Here is a 20312-nt window from a genome sequence, read left to right as displayed (position 1 = left end):
TATTCCCAGACAGAGTGTGTAAGGTGAAAAGTGTGTATCTCAAAAATACATTTCCCATAGGAAACCATTAAAATGGGAATAATCCGTTCCCGGGTTTCCATAAAATATACTTTTCAACTAAATAAGCCTTAAAACTACACACAACATACCTTATTCTATGTATAATAAATGTGCTAGTTTATTGTAATGAAAGAAGTACACTGCACTGTATAATAAAGTCACTTTATTTACATTTGTGATGGTCATTGATGACTTGATGGAATGGCGTTGGAGGTCGAAGGTCAAAGGGAATTGCTGTTTGGAAAGAGAGGCGCATTACACGAGGCTGTAAAATTACTGTGTAAAATAAAGTTTTATTGACCTTTTTGATGGTCGTCGATGGCTTATGGAAGGAGAGTCACCTTCCATAAGGACTGTTGCTAACTTAACCTCTGGTGCCGTTCGGTCGTGTGCTTCCGCCGAAGATCACTCCGCCAGCCGTGGTGGGCGTGTATTATGAAAATAGTGCTTATCATCAGGTTTAATTTTCACAAATTTGACGGTTGTAAGACGAAAAGTTTGTAAGTTAAGGTATTTGTAAGTTGAGGTCTCACTGTAGCTATATTTTACGTTTCAAGACTGGCGCTGAATATTCAGGTAGTCTTGTTTTCGAGTTGATGATGAGTCCGTACGTGACGTCACGAAAGGACCGCCCCCTGACCGAGAAAGCGTCACACAATGCATTTTGGGTACTTTGTTTGGTCTGAAAACTTCGTGTTGATAGCGAAATTATAAGGAAAACACAAATAACGCGATGGTGAATCGTTGTGTGTTGCACCAAGACTACTATTTGATACTAGTTGACACAAATTCCCAGCAGACAAATCAACCCATTTCCAATGTTAGTTGTGCGCCATCTTGTGCATTTTCTCGGACGCTACATTCCAGTCCAAACGCCTCAAAATGATCCGGAAAGACTTCTTTAATCGATTGTAAACATGCATGCTTTCCACTTCAGAACTACGGTAAAGTCTCGTTATATCGATATCGGTTATATCGATAGTACTGCTTATTACGATACTATTTCTATGCCGCAGGATCGGATATATCGATAGTCCGGTTATATCGATATTTTTTGATTCTAGTGCAAGCTAAGACGTCCTGGCGTGATGTCACGAACAAGGGGGCGGGACCTTCTGAAACTCGCCATTTCTGAGGTCATTTTGAAAAAGTTTTGGGACACTTTTATTTGTTATTTAGTTGTTGTTTTTTTTTTTTACTTCAAGATGGCTCCGCGAGAGTGGCTGCCTTTCCAGCAGCTCCTGTGTTTTGTTTTTCTACTTTTTTCTTTCCTTTCCTCTTCCTTTCATAACTTTGCATCTGTGTTACTTCCGGGTAGAGTGAACGCAGGCGCGAATGGCTGCCGCTGCTCACCCATACACAAAAAAAAAAGTTCTTATCCTGTGACTGTAAAGTGTCCTTGAGAGTTTTGAAAGGCGCTTAGAAATTAAATGTATTATTATTATTATTTAAATCATTTTTATTGGTGTTTTACATTTGACTAAAAATATCATCCTGCGTGTTTTGGGTATTTTAGATGCTATCAAACGTTTTTCTGATGTTAGTTAGGAAACCAAAAAAATGGTGTCGGTTGTCCTTTAAAGGCATGCGAGGAGGGGGTTGCAGCCTTTATTAGTCGTCTGCTCGAAGAGGATTTTTCCCGTTTTGGACAGGGAGCCAAAAAAAGAGACAGGAAAAGAAGAACTGAACAAAAATGAGAAGTTCCTGCGATGTCATCACACCAACATTTTTTTTTTTTTTTTTTTGCGCAACGGCCATCGGAGAGCCTTGCAGCAAACCCCCCAGAACTCACCGCAAGACCACACCCACTTCACGTCGTCGTGACTTTTCTCCAATCCGGCTGTCAACAAATGACAGGGTATCCGGCCTCGCGCCTTGAGGTACTCCCGCCCACTTTGGTTCCTTGGCGCCCTTCCAGCAGGCCCATCTGTGCGCACGGCGGCGAACCTACTGAGGTGATGGCGACTCTATCGCCAAGATTCTCCTTCGCTGAAAAATCTTGTTAACGCGCACACGCGCTAGCTAGCACAGCCGCGCTTTGTACTTAGCCAAATATGGCGGAAGGTCGAAAATGCTTCTTGATTCACACTCGTTGAAGACTGGAGCTCTTGATATGTTGACATATGAGCATTTGCGAGCCGTGGATTTCATCTCTGGGCCTTCAGTAGTGCTATGTCTGAATCAATCCAGGCTTAAACTTAGCTATTAGATATCTATTTGGCTAGATATATAGCTGGCTAGCTATTAGCTATATGTTAGCTAGCTTACTAGCTAATATATAGCTAGCTGGCTGGCTGGCTGTCTATTGGCTATCTGATGGCTCACTAGCTTAGTTAGCTGGCTATCTTTTGGCTATCTGTTAGCTGGCTAGCTGGTGGGCTGGCTATCTATTAGCTATCTAGATGCTATCTAGCTAGTTTTTTTATCTATTTGAGTTACTTCGGGGTTGAGTGAACGCTGGCGCTGGTTAGCTACATAGCTAGCTCTGTATTTGCTATCTAGCTGGCTAGCTATTCACTATTGAGCTAGCTAGCTCTCTATTTGCTATCTAGCTATCTATTCATCTATCTCACGATTAGCTATCGATTAGCTAGCAAGCTAGCTTTTATCTGTTTGATTTACTTTCAGGTTGAGTGAACGCCGCCGCTCACCCACAGAAAAACTTATCCTGTGACTTTAAAGTGACCTTGAGAGTTTTGAAAGACGCTTAGAAGTGAAATGTATTATTATTATTATTATTTAAAAAAGGTGTGGTGTGATTTACTACAAGTCCACAAGAGGGTGCCATTAGCCAGGAAATAACTGTCCGTCCTTTCTTAACTCATTCATTGCCATTCACAAATTTATTCGGGAATTGAAAATATGACGTAGAACGCCATTCCCGAATTTGTTCGGGTTTTGTTTTTTTTCCTTGCTTGGGTGCTGATAAAGCGCTGGCCATGGCCTCTGGCAATGTTTTTTTTTCCTTTCCAAAAGGGGGCAGCGGTTCCCTTTTTTCCATGTTAGCGCTTTGTTCCAGCTTAATCTGTTGTAAAAGCGCTGTAAATCAATTTGTGTGTATCGCATTGTATCTTGGACAGCCGCCCTGATTTCATGCTCATATAACTGTAGACCCGTATAACTTTAGGAATTAACTCTTTTTTTCTGATGAAAGTTGCGTCCAATGTTTCTTACGCTGCATTGAATGTTTATGTAGTCCTCAAACACAATTGGCTAGCGACTAGCCAATCATGATTTGCAAAAACTTTGACGTTTCCAGTCCCTTCGAGCAGGCTTTGGGTTGCCAACTCGAAATCCGATTGGTTAAAGCAACAGTTTCATCGACATTTATTTTATGCTCTCGGCCTGCAGAACTGATTGTGAAGGTGTTCAGGTCGATTTCTGACCCTGGTAACAAATCTGGAAGCGGCACAACAGGGGAAAAGCTGAAACACAATCGCTATTTAGCTAACTAGCTGGCTACCTAGCTAGCTATCTATTTGCTATATATCCATCTAGCTGGCTACTGTGTAGCTAGCTATGTAGCTAGCTAGCTATGTAGCTGGATATCTTTCTAGTGTGGATGGCTAGCTATCTCGCTAGCTATCTATTAACTAGCTAGCTAGATTTCTATCTATTTGAGTTACTTTCGGGATGAGTGAACTGCTCACCCACAGAAAAACATATCCTGTGACTGTAAAGTGACCTTGAGAGTTTTGAAACGCGCGTATAAATGAAATGTATTATTATTATTATTATTAAAAATACAATTCACATGATTCTGATATCTTTTAGGCCAGCAGAGAAGGCCTTGCAGAACCTGACAGCCCACCACTGTTTGTTACCAACAGCCACCTTTCGCATTTCCGCCGTGCGACAAAAAGTCGTGCCGGCCATGCTTTACTGATTATCTCTCCGCACTCAAACAGATGAATGTCGCGCGCCTCTCACACACTCACTCGCTCTCTCGCACGATTGTCCAGTACACTTGTGACATTCCGCTCTTAACCCCATTGGCCTTCGTAGCGCATCGTTTCATCCTCCGCTTCATTTCGGATCAAAAACCTGACGATATGCTCGAATTAGGGCGCGGAAAATCCTACTGGACCCTCCGCACCCTGCCCACCACCTTTTCCAGCTACTCCCCTGAGGCAGGCGCTACCGATCCATGCGCACCAAATCCAGCAGACATTTAAACAGCTTCTTCCCCCAAGCCATTAACTCTTTGAACTCTTCAACAGTAGCCAAAATGGAACTGTATAGTGCCACTTAGCAGTTTTTTTTTTTTTTGACAACGATACTAGTGCAGCGTGTTCTACCGGAAACAAATTCCTTGTGTGTTCTACATACTTGGCAATAAAGATGATTCTGATTCTGATTCTGATTCTGATTAGCGAGATGGCATCTGCGTCCCGCTACACATTGCTAGCGCTAACGCTAATGCGTTGGTTTCATTTCTCATACTTTGTGTCTTTTACTCCCATTTCGCTTGATACATCTATTCTCAGCAGGAGGGAGGAGGTGTGTGGGGGGGGGGGGGGTCAAAAAAGACGCTACGCGGCGTGGCTAAGCGCCCAGCGCGTAGCCTCCCACGCCCGGATGGATTCCGACTCCTCTTTTGTTAATTTCAATAGCACAACTGCACGGCTTCCCGTGTGTCACTTTGTGTCTCTGAGTGGGAGTCTATGGGAGGAAGACAAGAAAGACATTTGACCCTCGCTCGAGGCGGTTTTGGGGGAGTGGGATGGGATGGCAAAGAGAGAGAGAGAGAGAGCGTGTTGAAGGACGAACCAGGAAGAGGAGGAGAAGGAGGCGGATGAAGATGCGGGATGAGTAGGAGGGAGGAGCAGGAGGTGGAGGGGGATAGGAGGGGTGCGGATGAGATGGAAGAAGGAAAACACATAGCAAGGAATGTGTGTCGCTGATGATGTAAAAAAAAAAAAAAAAAATACATAAATGCGCGTGCGTTAATGTCTTCCTGCTATTGTGATTCGTGTTCCGCTGTGTCGAGATTGCGGCGCCGTTTCCTGTTTGCGGCCTCGTGTGTGATGTCACTCATTGTATGAAGTGTAAAATGGCTCCCATGCTTGTTGTCTTTTCAAATGCGAGGTGGATTAAATCACATCTTTTGGATTGGATTTGCCTTTATTAGTCGTGCAGTGGAGAAGTTTACATTTTCGTAGCAGCAATGTGAGGAAAGGAAAGGAAGAAGTAGAAAAACAAAATACAGGAAATGCTGTAAAGGCAGCCACACTCACGGTGCCATCTTGAAGTCAAAAACAACAACAACAAAAAACAAAATAAATACTGTGACACAACACAAATCATCATCATCATAAATAATCATAATTAATCATAACCACCCATAATCAGAATTAGTAATCATAATTGTAATCATAATCAGTATCATAATCATACTCATAATGATAATCATAATCATACTCATAATCAATTATAATCATAATCTCAATCATCAATCATCAATCATCAATCATCAATCATCAATCCCCAATCACCAAAAACAACAATAATAATAATAATAATACATTTGATTTCTAAGCGCCTTTCAAAATTCTCAAGGTCACTTTACAGTCACTGGATCAGTTTTTCTGTGGGTGAGTAGCGGCAGCCACATGCGCCAGCGTTCATTCAACACGCAAGTAGCTCAAATAGATTAAAAAAAAAACTAGCTGGCTAGCCATCAGATAGCCAATAGACAGCCAGCCAGCTAGCTAGCTAATAGATAGCTTGCCAGCTGGATAGATAGCTAACAGATAGCCAGCCAACTAGCTAACAGATAGCTAATAGATAGCCAGCCAACTAGCTAGCCAATAGACATCAATAGCTAGCCAGCCAGTTGGCTAGATAGCTAATAGACAGCCAGCTAGATAGCTAATAGATAGCCAGCCATTAGCTTGTCAGCCGGATAGATAGCTAATAGATAGCCAGCTCGCCGATATAAGCCGAGACATAGACAGTCATTCAACCATAACCACTTTCGCACCCTCTTTGTTGTATGAAGCAGTTCTAGATGATAGAGGAGAGAATCAAAGTGTCCTTTTCACCAGTGGATCAGGGGGGGTCATGATAATATGTGCACATCTGCTACAAGCTAAACCTTGAAATCAAACACCAAGCTGTAGCATCCATTTACAATAGTAGATTGTCTCACATCTCCTGTCCCACGTACTGTAAATCCGCTTCAATTCCAAGCCGCGACGGTTCCACGTATGCGCACAACCTTTCCGCTGCACAAAGCAGGGCTGTGAAAATGCTTCCCATTACAGGCGCAAAAAAGCACAATCGCCTCAGGGATGTGTAGCGATGACAATCAAATGGCAGTGACATTCCTCCAAATCAAAAACGATGCTGGCATATTCGTAACCAAAAAGGCTGAAAAACAATCGCACAACTACTTAAAGTGACAAAAGAAAACGGCAAAAAAGTAAGACTCGTGAGAGCACTTGTTGACCGCTACCTACTCGGGCGCCATCTTGGACTTTCTTCTGGTATCGGTCAGAGTGTTCCTTGTGGAAAACTCCGACACGCATTTCTCTCGTGAAATTGTATCTTAACTAGTTGGCAAAATAAACTTGCTGACGTGAGAACTACAAGGGGGGTCTCTGTAAACTAGCGTCTCTCCTTGAACGTTTGGCCTCTCGCCGCGGCTCGGGTGTCGCCTGCGGCGTCCGTCGGCCATCTCGGATGTCGACCCAGCTCTCTGGTGTCGCTTGTTGGGTCACCTCTGCCTTTGGATGTTGACATGAAGATGTTGAGAAGTCAGCTGATAAATGGGTAGGGTGGGGGGACAGGGTGGGGGTTGGTTGGGGGGAGGGGTCATTGTGTCCAGTCAGCATACGTCTGCCGTTGTCACCTACGCAATACTATTTTTAGCTCAGGTGCCTTGTGTGTGTGTGAGAGTGTGTCTAGTCCCCAGCATGTAGAAAATTGTGTATGTGTGTTTGAGTGTCCAGTCCCTACCGTGTATCCAAATCGTGTATATGTGTGTGTGTTTCTTGTCCCCACCATGTAGCAAAAATGTATATGTGTGGGTGTGTGTCTAGTCCCCACCATGTAGAATAATCGTGTATGTGTGTGTGTGTGTGTAGTCCCCACCGTGTAGCAAAATTGTGTTTGTGTGTCTGTCTAGTCCCCACCATGCTACAAAATCGTGTATGTGTGTGTATAGTCCCTACCATGTAGAAAAATAGTGTATGTGTGTGAGTGTCTAGTCCCCACTATGTAGCAAAAAGGTGTGTGTCTGTGTGTGTGATCGTCCCCACCATGTAGAAAATTGTGTGTGTGTGAGAGGGTGTCTAGTCCCCACCGCATATCCAAATCGTGTATTTGTGTGTGTCTAGTCCCCACCATGTAGAAAAATCGTGTATTTGTGCATATGTGTCTATTCCCCACCATGTAGAATAATCGTGTATGTGTGTGTAAGTGTGTAGTCCCCACCATGTAGCAAATCGTGTATCTGTGTGTGAATGTATCTAGTCCCCACCATGTGGAAAATTTGTGTGTCTGTGAGTGTCTAGTGCCCTCCATGTAGCAAAATCGTGTGTGTGTATGGTGTCTAGTCCTCACCATGTAAAAAAGTGTGTGTGTCTAGTGCCCTCCATGTAGCAATATTGTGTGTGTGTGTGTGTAAGTGTGTAGTCCCCACCATGTAGCAAATCGTGTATCTGTGTGTGAATGTATCTAGTCCCCACCATGTGGAAAATTTGTGTGTCTGTGAGTGTCTAGTGCCCTCCATGTAGCAAAATCGTGTGTGTGTATGGTGTCTAGTCCTCACCATGTAAAAAAGTGTGTGTGTCTAGTGCCCTCCATGTAGCAATATTGTGTGTGTGTGTGTGTAAGTGTGTAGTCCCCACCATGTAGCAAATCGTGTATCTGTGTGTGAATGTATCTAGTCCCCACCATGTGGAAAATTTGTGTGTCTGTGAGTGTCTAGTGCCCTCCATGTAGCAAAATCGTGTGTGTGTATGGTGTCTAGTCCTCACCATGTAAAAAAGTGTGTGTGTCTAGTGCCCTCCATGTAGCAATATTGTGTGTGTGTGTGTGTAAGTGTGTAGTCCCCACCATGTAGCAAATCGTGTATCTGTGTGTGAATGTATCTAGTCCCCACCATGTGGAAAATTTGTGTGTCTGTGAGTGTCTAGTGCCCTCCATGTAGCAAAATCGTGTGTGTGTATGGTGTCTAGTCCTCACCATGTAAAAAAGTGTGTGTGTCTAGTGCCCTCCATGTAGCAATATTGTGTGTGTGTGTGTGTAAGTGTGTAGTCCCCACCATGTAGCAAATCGTGTATCTGTGTGTGAATGTATCTAGTCCCCACCATGTGGAAAATTTGTGTGTCTGTGAGTGTCTAGTGCCCTCCATGTAGCAAAATCGTGTGTGTGTATGGTGTCTAGTCCTCACCATGTAAAAAAGTGTGTGTGTCTAGTGCCCTCCATGTAGCAATATTGTGTGTGTGTGTGTCTAGTCCCCACCATGTCTAAAATCGTGTGTGTGTGTGTGTCTAGTCCCCACCTCGTCGCAAAATCGTGTATGTGTGTATCTAGACCCCACCATGTCGAAAAATCGTATGTTTGTGTGAGTGTGTAGTCCCCACCACGTAGCAAATCGTGTATGTGTGTGTGAATGTGTCTAGTCCCCGCCATGTAGCAAAATCGTTCGTTCGTGCGCGTGAGTGTGTGAAGTCTGCACGAGGCTGCCAAAAACTTGGAAAAATTAAATCAAGAAATATGCCATTTAAAAATGATTTCTGGGTCAGCACAGCCTCAAAAAATGTTGTCATAAAATCACATTTTTATGAGTTTAATAAAATTGGGTTCCCATGGGTCAAATCCTTCGCATACCTTGTCCCCACCGTGTGGCAAAAACGTGTATTTATGTGTGTGTGTGTGTGTGTGTGTGTCTGCAATCAGGTGACCGTGTGTGTAAAGAGACTCCTCTTTGTTCTCCAACTTGACAGATTGAGACGTACACTGAAATTTAAGCGTTTGGGCATACGTCCGTCCACTATCATCTACCCCCACCCCCTAAAAAAAAAAACATCCGAAAAGATGTTCCTGGTTTTAAATGTTGATTTTTGTGCCCCCTCCCCCCTCCCCTCTCAGCAAAGCCATCTCCCGATCAGGCCTGCAGCATCTGGGCCCACTGCAGGCCCTTTCACCCGCCGCTTCCAACGGGCCCGGCAAGGAACCTCGCGCCTGCACGGACTGGACGGTGAGTATGAGCGTAACCCTGTCACTAAGGGGAGGGGGGCGGCATTTGTCAAACAATCGCATAAAGTGTCGCTGCCGGGCTCGGCGGCTAAACTGCCGCCGACTTCTCTGCAAGTGGCTTGAGCATCGCGACGGCGCTCATGTCTATTTTTAGTCAACTGCGGCATCCACTCGGAGCACAAATGGATCTTCAAAGGCGGAAGCGTTTACATTCGGCAACCCCTCCCCCACTCGCCAAAAGACCACGGACCCCCCCTTCCTCCGCACCCAAAATAAAATAAGTACAATAAACCACATTCTTTCATGTTCTACAAGGAGGATAAAGAATCCATGACTTTTCGTTTCGTACCCTCAATGAGCCACATTAGTTGATGTTCTACAGAGAGGATAAAGAATCCATGACTTTTCAGATTTTACCTTCAATAAACCACATTATTTAATGTTATACAGAGAGGATAAAGAATCCGTGACTTTTTGTATATTACCCTCAACAAACCATTATTTCATGTTCTACCAAGAGGATAAAGAATCCATGACTTTTTGTATATTACCCTCAACAAACCATTATTTCATGTTCTACCAAGAGGATAAAGAATCCATGACTTTTTGTACATTACCCTCAACAAACCATTATTTCATGTTTTACCAAGAGGATAAAGAATCCATGATTTTTTTCTATATTACCCTCAATAAACCACAATATTTGATGTTCTACAGAGAGGATAAAGAATCCATGACTTTTTGTATACTATCCCCAATAAACCACATTATTTAATGTTATACAGAGAGGATAAAGAATCCGTGACTTTTCGTATATTACCCTCAACAAACCATTATTTCATGTTCTACCAAGAGGATAAAGAATCCATGATTTTTTTTTGTATATTACCCTCAATAAACCACATTATTTGATGTTCTACAGAGAGGATAAAGAATTCATGACTTTTCATAATTTGTGAGCTCAGATTCAGATTTTACCCCCAATACCACATTATTTAATGTTATACAGAGAGGATAAAGAATCCATGACTTTTTGTACATTACCCTCAACAAACCATTATTTCATGTTTTACCAAGAGGATAAAGAATCCATGATTTTTTTTGTATATTGCCCTCAATAAACCACATGATTTGATGTTCTACAGAGAGGATAAAGAATTCATGACTTTTCGTATATTACCCTCAACAAACCATTATTTCATGTTCTACCAAGAGGATAAAGAATCCATGACTTTTTGTATATTACCCTCAATAAACCACATTATTTGATGTTCTACAAAGAGGATAAAGAATCCATGACTTTTTGTATATTACCCTCAATAAACCACATTATTTGATGTTCTACAGAGAGGATAAAGAATTCATGACTTTTCGTATAGTACCCTCAACAAACCATTATTTCATGTTCTACCAAGAGGATAAAGAATCCATGACTTTTTGTATATTACCCTCAATAAACCACATTATTTGATGTTCTACAAAGAGGATAAAGAATCCATTACTTTTTGTATATTACCCTCAATAAACCACATTATTTGATGTTCTACAAAGAGGATAAAGAATCCATGACTTTTTGTATATTACCCTCAATAAACCACATTATTTGATGTTCTACAAAGAGGATAAAGAATCCATGACTTTTTGTATAGTACCCTCAACAAACCATTATTTCATGTTCTACCAAGAGGATAAAGAATCCATGACTTTTCAGATTTTACCCTCAATAAACCACATTATTTGATGTTCTACCAAGAGGATAAAGAATCCATGACTTTTTGTATATTACCCTCAATAAACCACATTATTTGATGTTCTACCAAGAGGATAAAGAATCCATGACTTTTTGTATATTACCTTCAATAAACCACATTATTTAATGTTCTACCAAGAGGATAAAGAATCCATGACTTTTCATAATTTGTGAGCTTAGGTATCACTTTATTTAAAAAAACCTTTTCCATACACAAGGTGCACCGTATTATCACTCTCACCTCAAAGCAAAAACGATCCAGTCAACGCACTCCCGCGGCTCCGACTGCGGGGACGCTTCCTTCTTCCACGTCACCGCTGGCCTTTCACGCTCTGCATGACACACACACACACACACACACACACACACACACACACACACACACACACACACACACACACACACACACACACACACACACTCGGTGGGCGTCGGCAATCAATGATCTCAATAATGACTTATTAATAAAACATGAGTGACTTTGAAAACGGACAGGTGGGACATGCCGATTGGGGGGTGCGCGGGGGAGGGGGGGGAGTAAAAAATAGGCCGCACATTCATTGGCCGGCGCTGACCGACCCCCCCCCCCCCCCCCACAGGAAAACGCAGTGAACGGCGACCACCTGTGGACGGAGACCAGCTGCTCGGGCGACCTGTGCTACCTGGGGGAAGACGCCTGCCTCGTCAAAGCCGCGGTAAGCCCCCCTTGACCCCTTGACCCCTTGACCCCTTCTCCGTTTTTTTTTCTCAGCTACCCATCTTGACCCCTGACCCCTGTGTGTGCATATCCCCCCCATACCCTCATGAGGTGTGGGGATGGACCATCATTTAAGCTATCTGGCTATCTGGCTAGCTATCTAGCTAGCTAGCCATCTGTTAGTTATGACATGTATTATTATTATAGTTAGTTTTCTATCTATTTGAGTTACTTTCAGGTTGAGTGAACGCTGGCGCGTGTGACTGCCACTGCTCACCCATAGCAAAATGTATCCTGTGAATGGAAAGTGACCTTGAGAGTTTTGAAAAGCGCTTAGAAATGAAATGTATTATTATTATTATTATTATTTTTATACATGTATTTATTTATTTGGCCAAAACAAACATGCGTATCATACCTCTGAAGATGGAGGACACTGATTCGCTGTGGCGACCCCTTGAAGGGAAAAGCCCAAAGGAAAAGAAGAAGATTCTTCTTATTATTATCTATTAGCTCGCTAGCTAGCTAACTTTCTATCTATTTGAGTTACTTTCGTGTTGAGTGAACGCTGGACCATGTGGCTGCCGCTGCTCACCCACGGAAAAACTGATCCTGGGACTTTAAAGTGACCTTGAGAGTTTTGAAAGGTGCTTCTAAATGAATTATTATTATTATTATTATTATTATTATTATTATTATTATTATTATTATTATTATTGGATTGGATTGGATTGGATTTGCCTTTATTATTATTAGTAGTAGTAGTTTTACTACTATTATTATTATTATTATTGTTACTATTACTACTACTATTATTACTACTATTGTTACTATTATTACTATTATTAATATTATTACTATTACTACTATCAATACTATGACTACGATTACATTATTATTATTATTATTATTATTATTACTATTACTACTATTACTACTACTACTATTATTATTATTATTATTATTATTATTATTATTATTACTATTACTACTATTATTATATTATTATTATTATTATTATTATTATTATTACTATTATTACTATTATTACTATTACTACTATTACTACTACTATTATTACGACTATTACTACTATTGTTACTATTGTTACTATTACTACGATGACATTATTATTATTACTATTACTACTATTACTACTACTATTATTACTATTCTTACTACTATTATTATTATTATTATTATTACTATTACTACTGCTATTATTATGACTATTACTACTATTGTTACTATTGTTGCTATTACTACGATTGCATTATTATTATTATTATTATTATTATTATTACTACTACTATTATTATTACTATTATTACTACTATTGTAATTATTATTATTGTTATTATTATCATTACTACTACTACTATTTTTACTACTATTACTACTATTGTTACTATTGTTACTATTATTACTATTATTAATATTATTACTGTTACTGCTTACTATTATTACTAATATTACTACTATCACTATTATGACTACGATTACATTATTATTATTATTATTACTATTATTATTACTATTACTACTACTATCATTACTACTATTACTACTATTGTTACTATAATACTATTATTATTATTATTACTATTACTGCTTACCATTATTACTATTCTTACTACTATTACTACTATCACTACTATGACTACGATTACATTCTTCTTCTTCTTCTTCTTCTTGTGATTATTCCCCTGAAGAAGTCGGCGCCGAGGAGGAAGTGCGCCGCCTGCAAGATCGTCGTCCACGCCGGCTGCATGGAGACGCTGGAGAAGGTAACGTGCGCTGGCGCCACCTACCGAAAACGTCTCACTCACGCCGTTTCTCTCTCCAGATCAACTTCAGGTGCAAGCCGACCTTCCGAGAGGCGGGATCGCGCTGCTTGAGAGACGTGAGTGTACACCCTGACCCCCCTGACCCCCCGACCCCCCGACCCCCGCGACCCCGCCCACCCTCCCCGAAGTTGATTGGCGGTTCCCGCCGTAAGCCGTCTTGTCTCCCGCAGCAAAACGTGCTGAGGCACCATTGGGTGCACCGGCGAAGGCAAGAGGGGAAGTGCAAGCAGTGCGGCAAGGTCAGTGGCCACGCGTGAACGAAAGAACGCCTCGTCGTCCGAGCGCCGTGAGCTCGCCGTTCCCATTTGTGGCCCTGTGTTTCTCCGCAGAGCTTTCAGCAGAAGTTTTTCCACAGTAAGGAAATTATCGCCATCAGCTGTTCCTGGTGCAAACAAGCGGTAAGGGTGCGCGCCGGCGTGACCTCAGATGTATTTTATTTTGAAGGAAATGACAGCATTCGTTTGAAAAATGACACGCTCTTCCGTATGGCATTGGGTAAGGCTCGTATGAAAAAAAAAAAATATACAGGATAAAAAAATATTCTATATTAATAAATAGTTACATCAATAGATAAACACAAAATAAGCAGATAAACAAAGAGATAAATAAAAATATCAATAAATAAATGGATAAATTGATTAATACATTGATAAGCAAACAGATAAATAATTAGATAGATATATAGTTAGCTACATAGTTAGAAAGTTAGTTAGATAGCTAGCTAGATAGTCAGCTAGATAGTTAGCTAGTTACATAGCTAGACAGATAGATAGACAGATAGATAGATAGATAGATAGATAGATAGATAGATAGATAGATAGATAGATAGATAGATAGATAGATAACCACAGATAGCTAGATAGATAACAAGAGATAGCTAGCTAGATAACCACAGATAGCGAGCTAGATAGATAATTACAGCTAGCTAGATAGATTGATAACCACAGACAGCTAGCGAGCTTGATAGATAGATAGATAGCCACAGATAGCTAGATAGATAACCAAAGATAGCTAGATAGATAACCAAAGATAGCTGGATGGCTAGCTAGCTAAATAGTTAACCACCGATAGCTAGATAGATAACCATAGATAGCTAACTATCTCGATAGAGACCCACAGATAGCAAGCCTGCTAGCTGGATAACCACAGACAGCTGGCGAGCTAAATAGATAGATAGCCACAGATAGCCAGATAGCTAGATAGGTAACCACAGATAGCTAGATAGATAACCAAAGATAGCCGGATAGCTAGCTAGATGGATAACCACAGATAGCTAGAGAGATAACCAAAGATAACTGGATAGCTAGCTAGCTAAATAGTTAACCACCGATAGCTAGATAGATAACCAAAGATAGCCGGATAGCTAGCTAGATGGATAACCACAGATAGCTAGAGAGATAACCAAAGATATCTGGATAGCTAGCTAGCTAAATAGTTAACCACCGATAGCTATATAGGTAACCATAGATAGCTAACTATCTCGATAGAGACCCACAGATAGCAAGCCTGCTAGCTGGATAACCACAGATTGCTAGCTTGCTTGATAGATAACCACAGATAGCTAGCTACCTTGCCTGATGGATAATCACAGATAGATGTGGTGTAAAGTGGGATGAAGCAATGATGCAGTGTAGTTTTAAGTCTTAGGAAAAAACGTGGTGGGGCAAAACATACAGAATGATGAGGCTTCGCGAAGCATTTCCAACTAGCCGCGCGAGTGCGCTAACCGTTTTATGTGTCCCGCGCGCAGTTCCACAACAAGGTGACGTGCTTCATGCTACACCAGATCGAGGAACCGTGCTCGCTGGGGGCGCACGCCGGCGTCATCGTGCCTCCGTCGTGGATCATCAAAGTCCGCAAACCGCAGGCAGGCTTGCGCGCAGATCTCGTCGCTAACGCTAACGCCGGCGCTAACCCCTCATCTCCTGCGCAGAACTCGCTCAAGAACTCGGCCAGGAGGAAAAAGCGCACGTCTTTCAAGCGCAGGACTAGCAAGAAAGGGGCCGACGTAAGCGACCGATGGACTCCATTTTGGGGTCGGGGGTCGGGGGGGGGCGTGTCCTGTTCAACTCCGCTCACCCCATCTTCCCTCAGGAGTCAAAATGGCGACCGTTCATGCTGAAACCGCTCCCCTCGCCGCTTATGAAGCCCATCCTGGTCTTCGTCAACCCCAAGAGTGGGGGCAACCAGGTCGGCAAAACGAGTGGCTGACGTTTGGGCCCCCGATTTCACCCTCCCGGTTCTTCCCCGCAGGGTGCCAAGCTGCTCCAGATGTTCATGTGGATCCTGAACCCGCGACAAGTCTTCGACCTGTCTCAGGGTGGCCTTCGAGAGGCGTGAGTGTGGTCTCCGCGTGACATAAGCGTGACCCCCGACCCCCACCCCACCCGCTTACCTCCCACTCTCAGGTTGGACCTGTATCGAAAAGTGCCAAATTTACGGATCCTGGCCTGCGGCGGAGACGGCACGGTAAGGTCAAAATCAAAGTCCTCAACTCACCTCAACATGGTTGCGTGTCATGTAGCATTTTCTGCTAGGGTATATATGTGAGTGAGTGTGTGTTTCATTAGTACAGTGATACCTTGGCTTACGCACTTAATTGGTTCCCAGACAGAGCGTGTAAGGTGAAAAGTATGTATCCCAAAAATTAATTTCCCATAGGAAATCATTAAAATGAGAATAATCCGTTCCCAGGTCCCCATAAAACATACGTAATTTTCTAAGCCTTAAAACTACACAAAATATACCTTATTTAATGTATAATAAATGTGCTATGGGATTATAATTAAAGAAATAAACTGTACTGTATAATAAAGTTGTTTTGTATACCTTTTGTGATGGTCGTTGATGGCTTGATGCAACGGAGTGGCCGGTTTCCTTCGCATGAAACACTTGATGAGGAACGTAGCCTTCTTCTTTCACCATCTTGACGAATGATCCCTTGTAGGTTCTTTCTCTGCGATAATTTTACCTAGTTCCTCATCAATTGTGTTGTGCTTAACTGGGTTGATAGCTTTTTGCATCAAAGTGTACAGATGGCTTGTGCGGGTTATTTGATTGATGGGATATTTTAACCTTGCAGTGTACACTGTGCCTTTGAATGATCAAAGTTGAAACTCTGTCACTGTCGTCTGCCTGTCTCTTTAATGTTTAAACCACCTCCCCTCACTGCTGCGTTCTTGACCAATCACGTGGCTTTAACCGAAGACTAGGGGCGGGGAATAGAGGACAAAAAAAATAAGTCGGTAGCCATTTTGTTGTTAGAAGAACGGGCTCGTTCGCGAACGACACATCACTCATTGAGGCAGCTCCGTGTACGAAAAAAAGTTTGTATGCCAAGATAAAGTTCGTATGCCAAGGTAAAATTTTCATACGTTGGTAAACCGAAAAGTTTGTAAGCCAAGGGGTTCGTAAACCGAGGTATCACTGTATAGTTTTTTTCATGTTTGCGAAAAAATGGTGTATCTGTGTGTGCGTAGGTGGGCTGGATCCTGTCCACGCTGGATGACCTGCAGATGAAGCCCCAACCACCGGTGGCCGTCCTTCCTCTGGGAACAGGAAATGACCTCGCCAGGACACTCAACTGGGGCGGGGTGAGTTCCTAACCTAACCTTGACTGCCTTCAAAAAAATTCCCTTTGTTTTGTGTGCTTGATATTGTCATTAAAAAAAAATCATAAATAAGTGTCATAAGTAATAAAAAAAAAAAGAATAAAATAGAATTTTGCTGTTCTGCAAAACAATTTTAACTCAAAAAAGGAAGAAATGTCTCATTGTCATATTTTTATGAATTTATTTGTTTATTATTATTTTTTCATTTATTTTTATTTACAAGTGCTCCCCTACTTACAAACAACAGTACATACAAACACTTTGTTTGTAGTAACATATGTAGTATTCTCTCCAGTTGTACACATCTTTATAGAGCATAGATTTTATTAAATGATTATTTTTCAGCGCAAAGCAATACAGTTTACTTATACAAGCCTTAAACATACTTATATAAGCCTTAAACATATATTCCATACAAAATATAGCACTGAAGCAACGTACGACCAAATTCACCTTACGAACGACCGTTCAGAATATATCTTGTTGGTAAATTGGGGAGCGTCTGTATTTGTTTTTCTATCTATTCGGCTATTTATTTATATATTTATAAATGTATTTATTTATCAATGTATTGAGCTATTTTTTTTTATGAAGTCACTTATTGGTGTATTTATTTATATATTATTGGTTTTTTTTTTTTGATTATCCATCTATTTGACTATTTTTGAGTTTTGAAAGGCGCTTACAAATTAAATGTATTATTATTATTATTATTATTATTATTATTATTATTATTATTATTACAGACGTATTATTATTTATACATGTATTTATGTATTTAATTATTTATTGGTTTATTTGTTTATCCATCTATGTATTTATTATTTATTATTTATTATTTATTTATTTATAACTGCATTTATCTATTTACCTGTTTATTTATTTATTTATTTATTTATTTATTTATTTATGTATTTCTTTATTTTTATACATTTATCAATGTAATTTTTTTTGTATTTGTTTATTTCCATTCATTTTAATAAATCATCTATTTGGTTATGTATATATGTATCTATTTATTTATCTATGTATCGTGACTGTCAAGTGTCTTTGAAAGGTGCTTATAAATGAAATGTATTATTATTATTATTATTATTATTATTATTATTATTATTATTATTATTATTATTATTATTATTATTATTGATGAGCTTACACAGACCTATTATTATTATTATTACTATTATTATTACCATTACCATTGTTACTGTTACTGGAGTAACAGTAACAGTAACAGTTACTGTTACTGTTACTACTAGTACTAGTACTAATATTAACACTAGTACTAGTACTAGTACTAGCACTATCACTAATACTAATACTAATACTAATACCGATACCGATACCAGTATTAGTATTATTATTAGTATTAGTACTAGTACTAATATTAACACTATTACTAGCACGAGTACTAGTACTAGCACTAGTACTAGTACTAGTACTAGCACTATCACTATCACTATCACTAACACTAACACTAATACTAATACTAATACTAATACTAATACTAATACCGATACCAGTATTAGTATTAGTACTAGTACTAATATTAACACTATTACTAGCACTAGTACTAGTACTAGCACTAGCACTAATACTAGTACTAGTACTAGTACTAGTACTAGTATTAGTACTAGTGCTAGTGCTAGTATTAGTGCTAGTGCTAGTCTTAGTACTAGTATTAGTACTAGTAGTAGTAGTACTAGTAGTAGCAGCCTTGCTCCTTGCAAGTGAAGCTAATGCAGGTTTTGGGCTCTACGGCAGGGCTACACGGACGAACCAGTGTCCAAAGTTCTGGGCCACGTGGAGGACGGCTCGGTGGTGCAGCTGGACAGGTGGAACCTGCAGGTGGAGCCCAGCGGCGTGGAGCGGCCCCCCGAAGACGCCACCCAGAAGGTAAATGAAGCCCTTTGAAACCCCCTTCCCGCTGTCTTGGTGTGACGTGCGGGCGGGTGTGGCATCCTCAGCTGCCCCTGAACGTCTTCAACAACTACTTCAGCCTGGGCTTTGACGCTCATGTCACGCTAGAGTTCCACGAGTCTCGAGGTGAGAGCGCAGTCCGGACCCCCAATGGGTTGGGGGGTTCTATTCTAACCCCCTCTGCGTCGCCTTCTGTCACGCAGAGGCCAACCCCGAAAAGTTCAACAGCCGCTTCCGCAACAAGATGTTCTATGCGGGGGTGAGTGCAACAGCCAGCCGTTGACTCGTGGGGGCGCTATAAGTCATCCTCCTCGTGGGATTTAATTTTCTGTCATTCATTTAAGTTTATTTATACGTATATCCATCAATTCTTCTTCTGTCTTCTACCAGGCCGCCTTCTCTGATTTCCTCCAAAGAAGCTCGAGGGATTTGTCCAAACACGTCCGAGTGGTGGTGAGTGGGAACACCGGATTGCTTTTTTTTGAGGGGGTTGTGCTTGTAATTGCGCCTAGTGGCCACAAGAGGGCAACCCATGACTGCGTGAATTATAAAAAGCAGATGAATTGTGTTGCTTTTTTTTTACATGACTGCAATGGATTAGGAAACGCGGGCCCATTTTAGTTTATTTATGTATTTATTTATTTATTTATGTATGTGTTTATTCATTTATTTATTTATTTATTTGTTTATTTCTAGTTTTTATTTGTTGAGGTTTTAGTTTTATTTATTTATCTGTGTATTTATTTTGCTATGTATCTTCATTTATTAATTGATTCTGTCATTCATTTAATTTTAGTTATTTATATATTTATGTTCTTATTTATCCAATTATTTATGTATTTATGTTCTTATTTATCCAATTATTTATGTATCTGTGTATTTATTAATTCATTCAGTCATTCATTTAATTTTATTTATTTGTACATTTATTTACGTATTTATGTATTTATTTCTCTATGTATCTGTGCATTTATTAATTCATTCATTAAATTTCATGTATCTATTTATACGTTTTTTTTATGTATTCATGTATTTATTAATCCATTTATTTATTTATCTATGTATCTGTGTATTTATTAATTAATTCATTTAATTGTATTTATTTATTTATTTATCCGTGTATTTATTTTTCTATGTATCTGTATTTATTAATTGATTCTGTCATTCATTTAAGTTTATTTATCTATCTATCTATGTACTGTATTCATTCAGTCATTCAT

At 40.4% G+C, this 20312-nt stretch overlaps 1 protein-coding gene across 6 annotated transcripts in view; it reads left to right on the top strand.

Moving 5' to 3' along the window:
* Window positions 1-20312, top strand: part of dgki (diacylglycerol kinase, iota) — a 38806-nt gene that overhangs the window by 2952 nt on the left and 15542 nt on the right. For 2 of the 6 annotated variants that reach the window (XM_088988923.1, XM_088988921.1), the window contains exons 2-17: window positions 9160-9268; window positions 11617-11712; window positions 13427-13501; window positions 13561-13617; window positions 13732-13800; window positions 13891-13959; window positions 15312-15428; window positions 15495-15569; window positions 15656-15751; window positions 15815-15897; window positions 15970-16030; window positions 17041-17154; window positions 18937-19068; window positions 19140-19218; window positions 19296-19351; window positions 19483-19545. In XM_088988923.1, coding sequence (XP_088845049.1) covers window positions 9160-9268; window positions 11617-11712; window positions 13427-13501; window positions 13561-13617; window positions 13732-13800; window positions 13891-13959; window positions 15312-15428; window positions 15495-15569; window positions 15656-15751; window positions 15815-15897; window positions 15970-16030; window positions 17041-17154; window positions 18937-19068; window positions 19140-19218; window positions 19296-19351; window positions 19483-19545 — 1351 coding nt within the window. Of the gene's footprint in view, window positions 1-9159; window positions 9269-11616; window positions 11713-13426; window positions 13502-13560; window positions 13801-13890; window positions 13960-15311; window positions 15570-15655; window positions 15752-15814; window positions 15898-15969; window positions 16031-17040; window positions 17155-18936; window positions 19069-19139; window positions 19219-19295; window positions 19352-19482; window positions 19546-20312 lie in introns of all 6 variants that reach the window. The other 4 variants (XM_088988919.1, XM_088988918.1, XM_088988922.1 and 1 more) reach the window with 3 other exon arrangements.

This window comes from Hippocampus bargibanti, linkage group LG22, assembly GCF_051943395.1.
Source record: "Hippocampus bargibanti isolate YZ-2025 linkage group LG22, ASM5194339v1, whole genome shotgun sequence".
Classification (NCBI taxonomy): Eukaryota; Metazoa; Chordata; class Actinopteri; order Syngnathiformes; family Syngnathidae; genus Hippocampus; species Hippocampus bargibanti.
The sequence above is the reverse complement of the archived record's forward strand: the minus strand, read 5'-3'. Positions and strand labels throughout refer to the sequence as shown.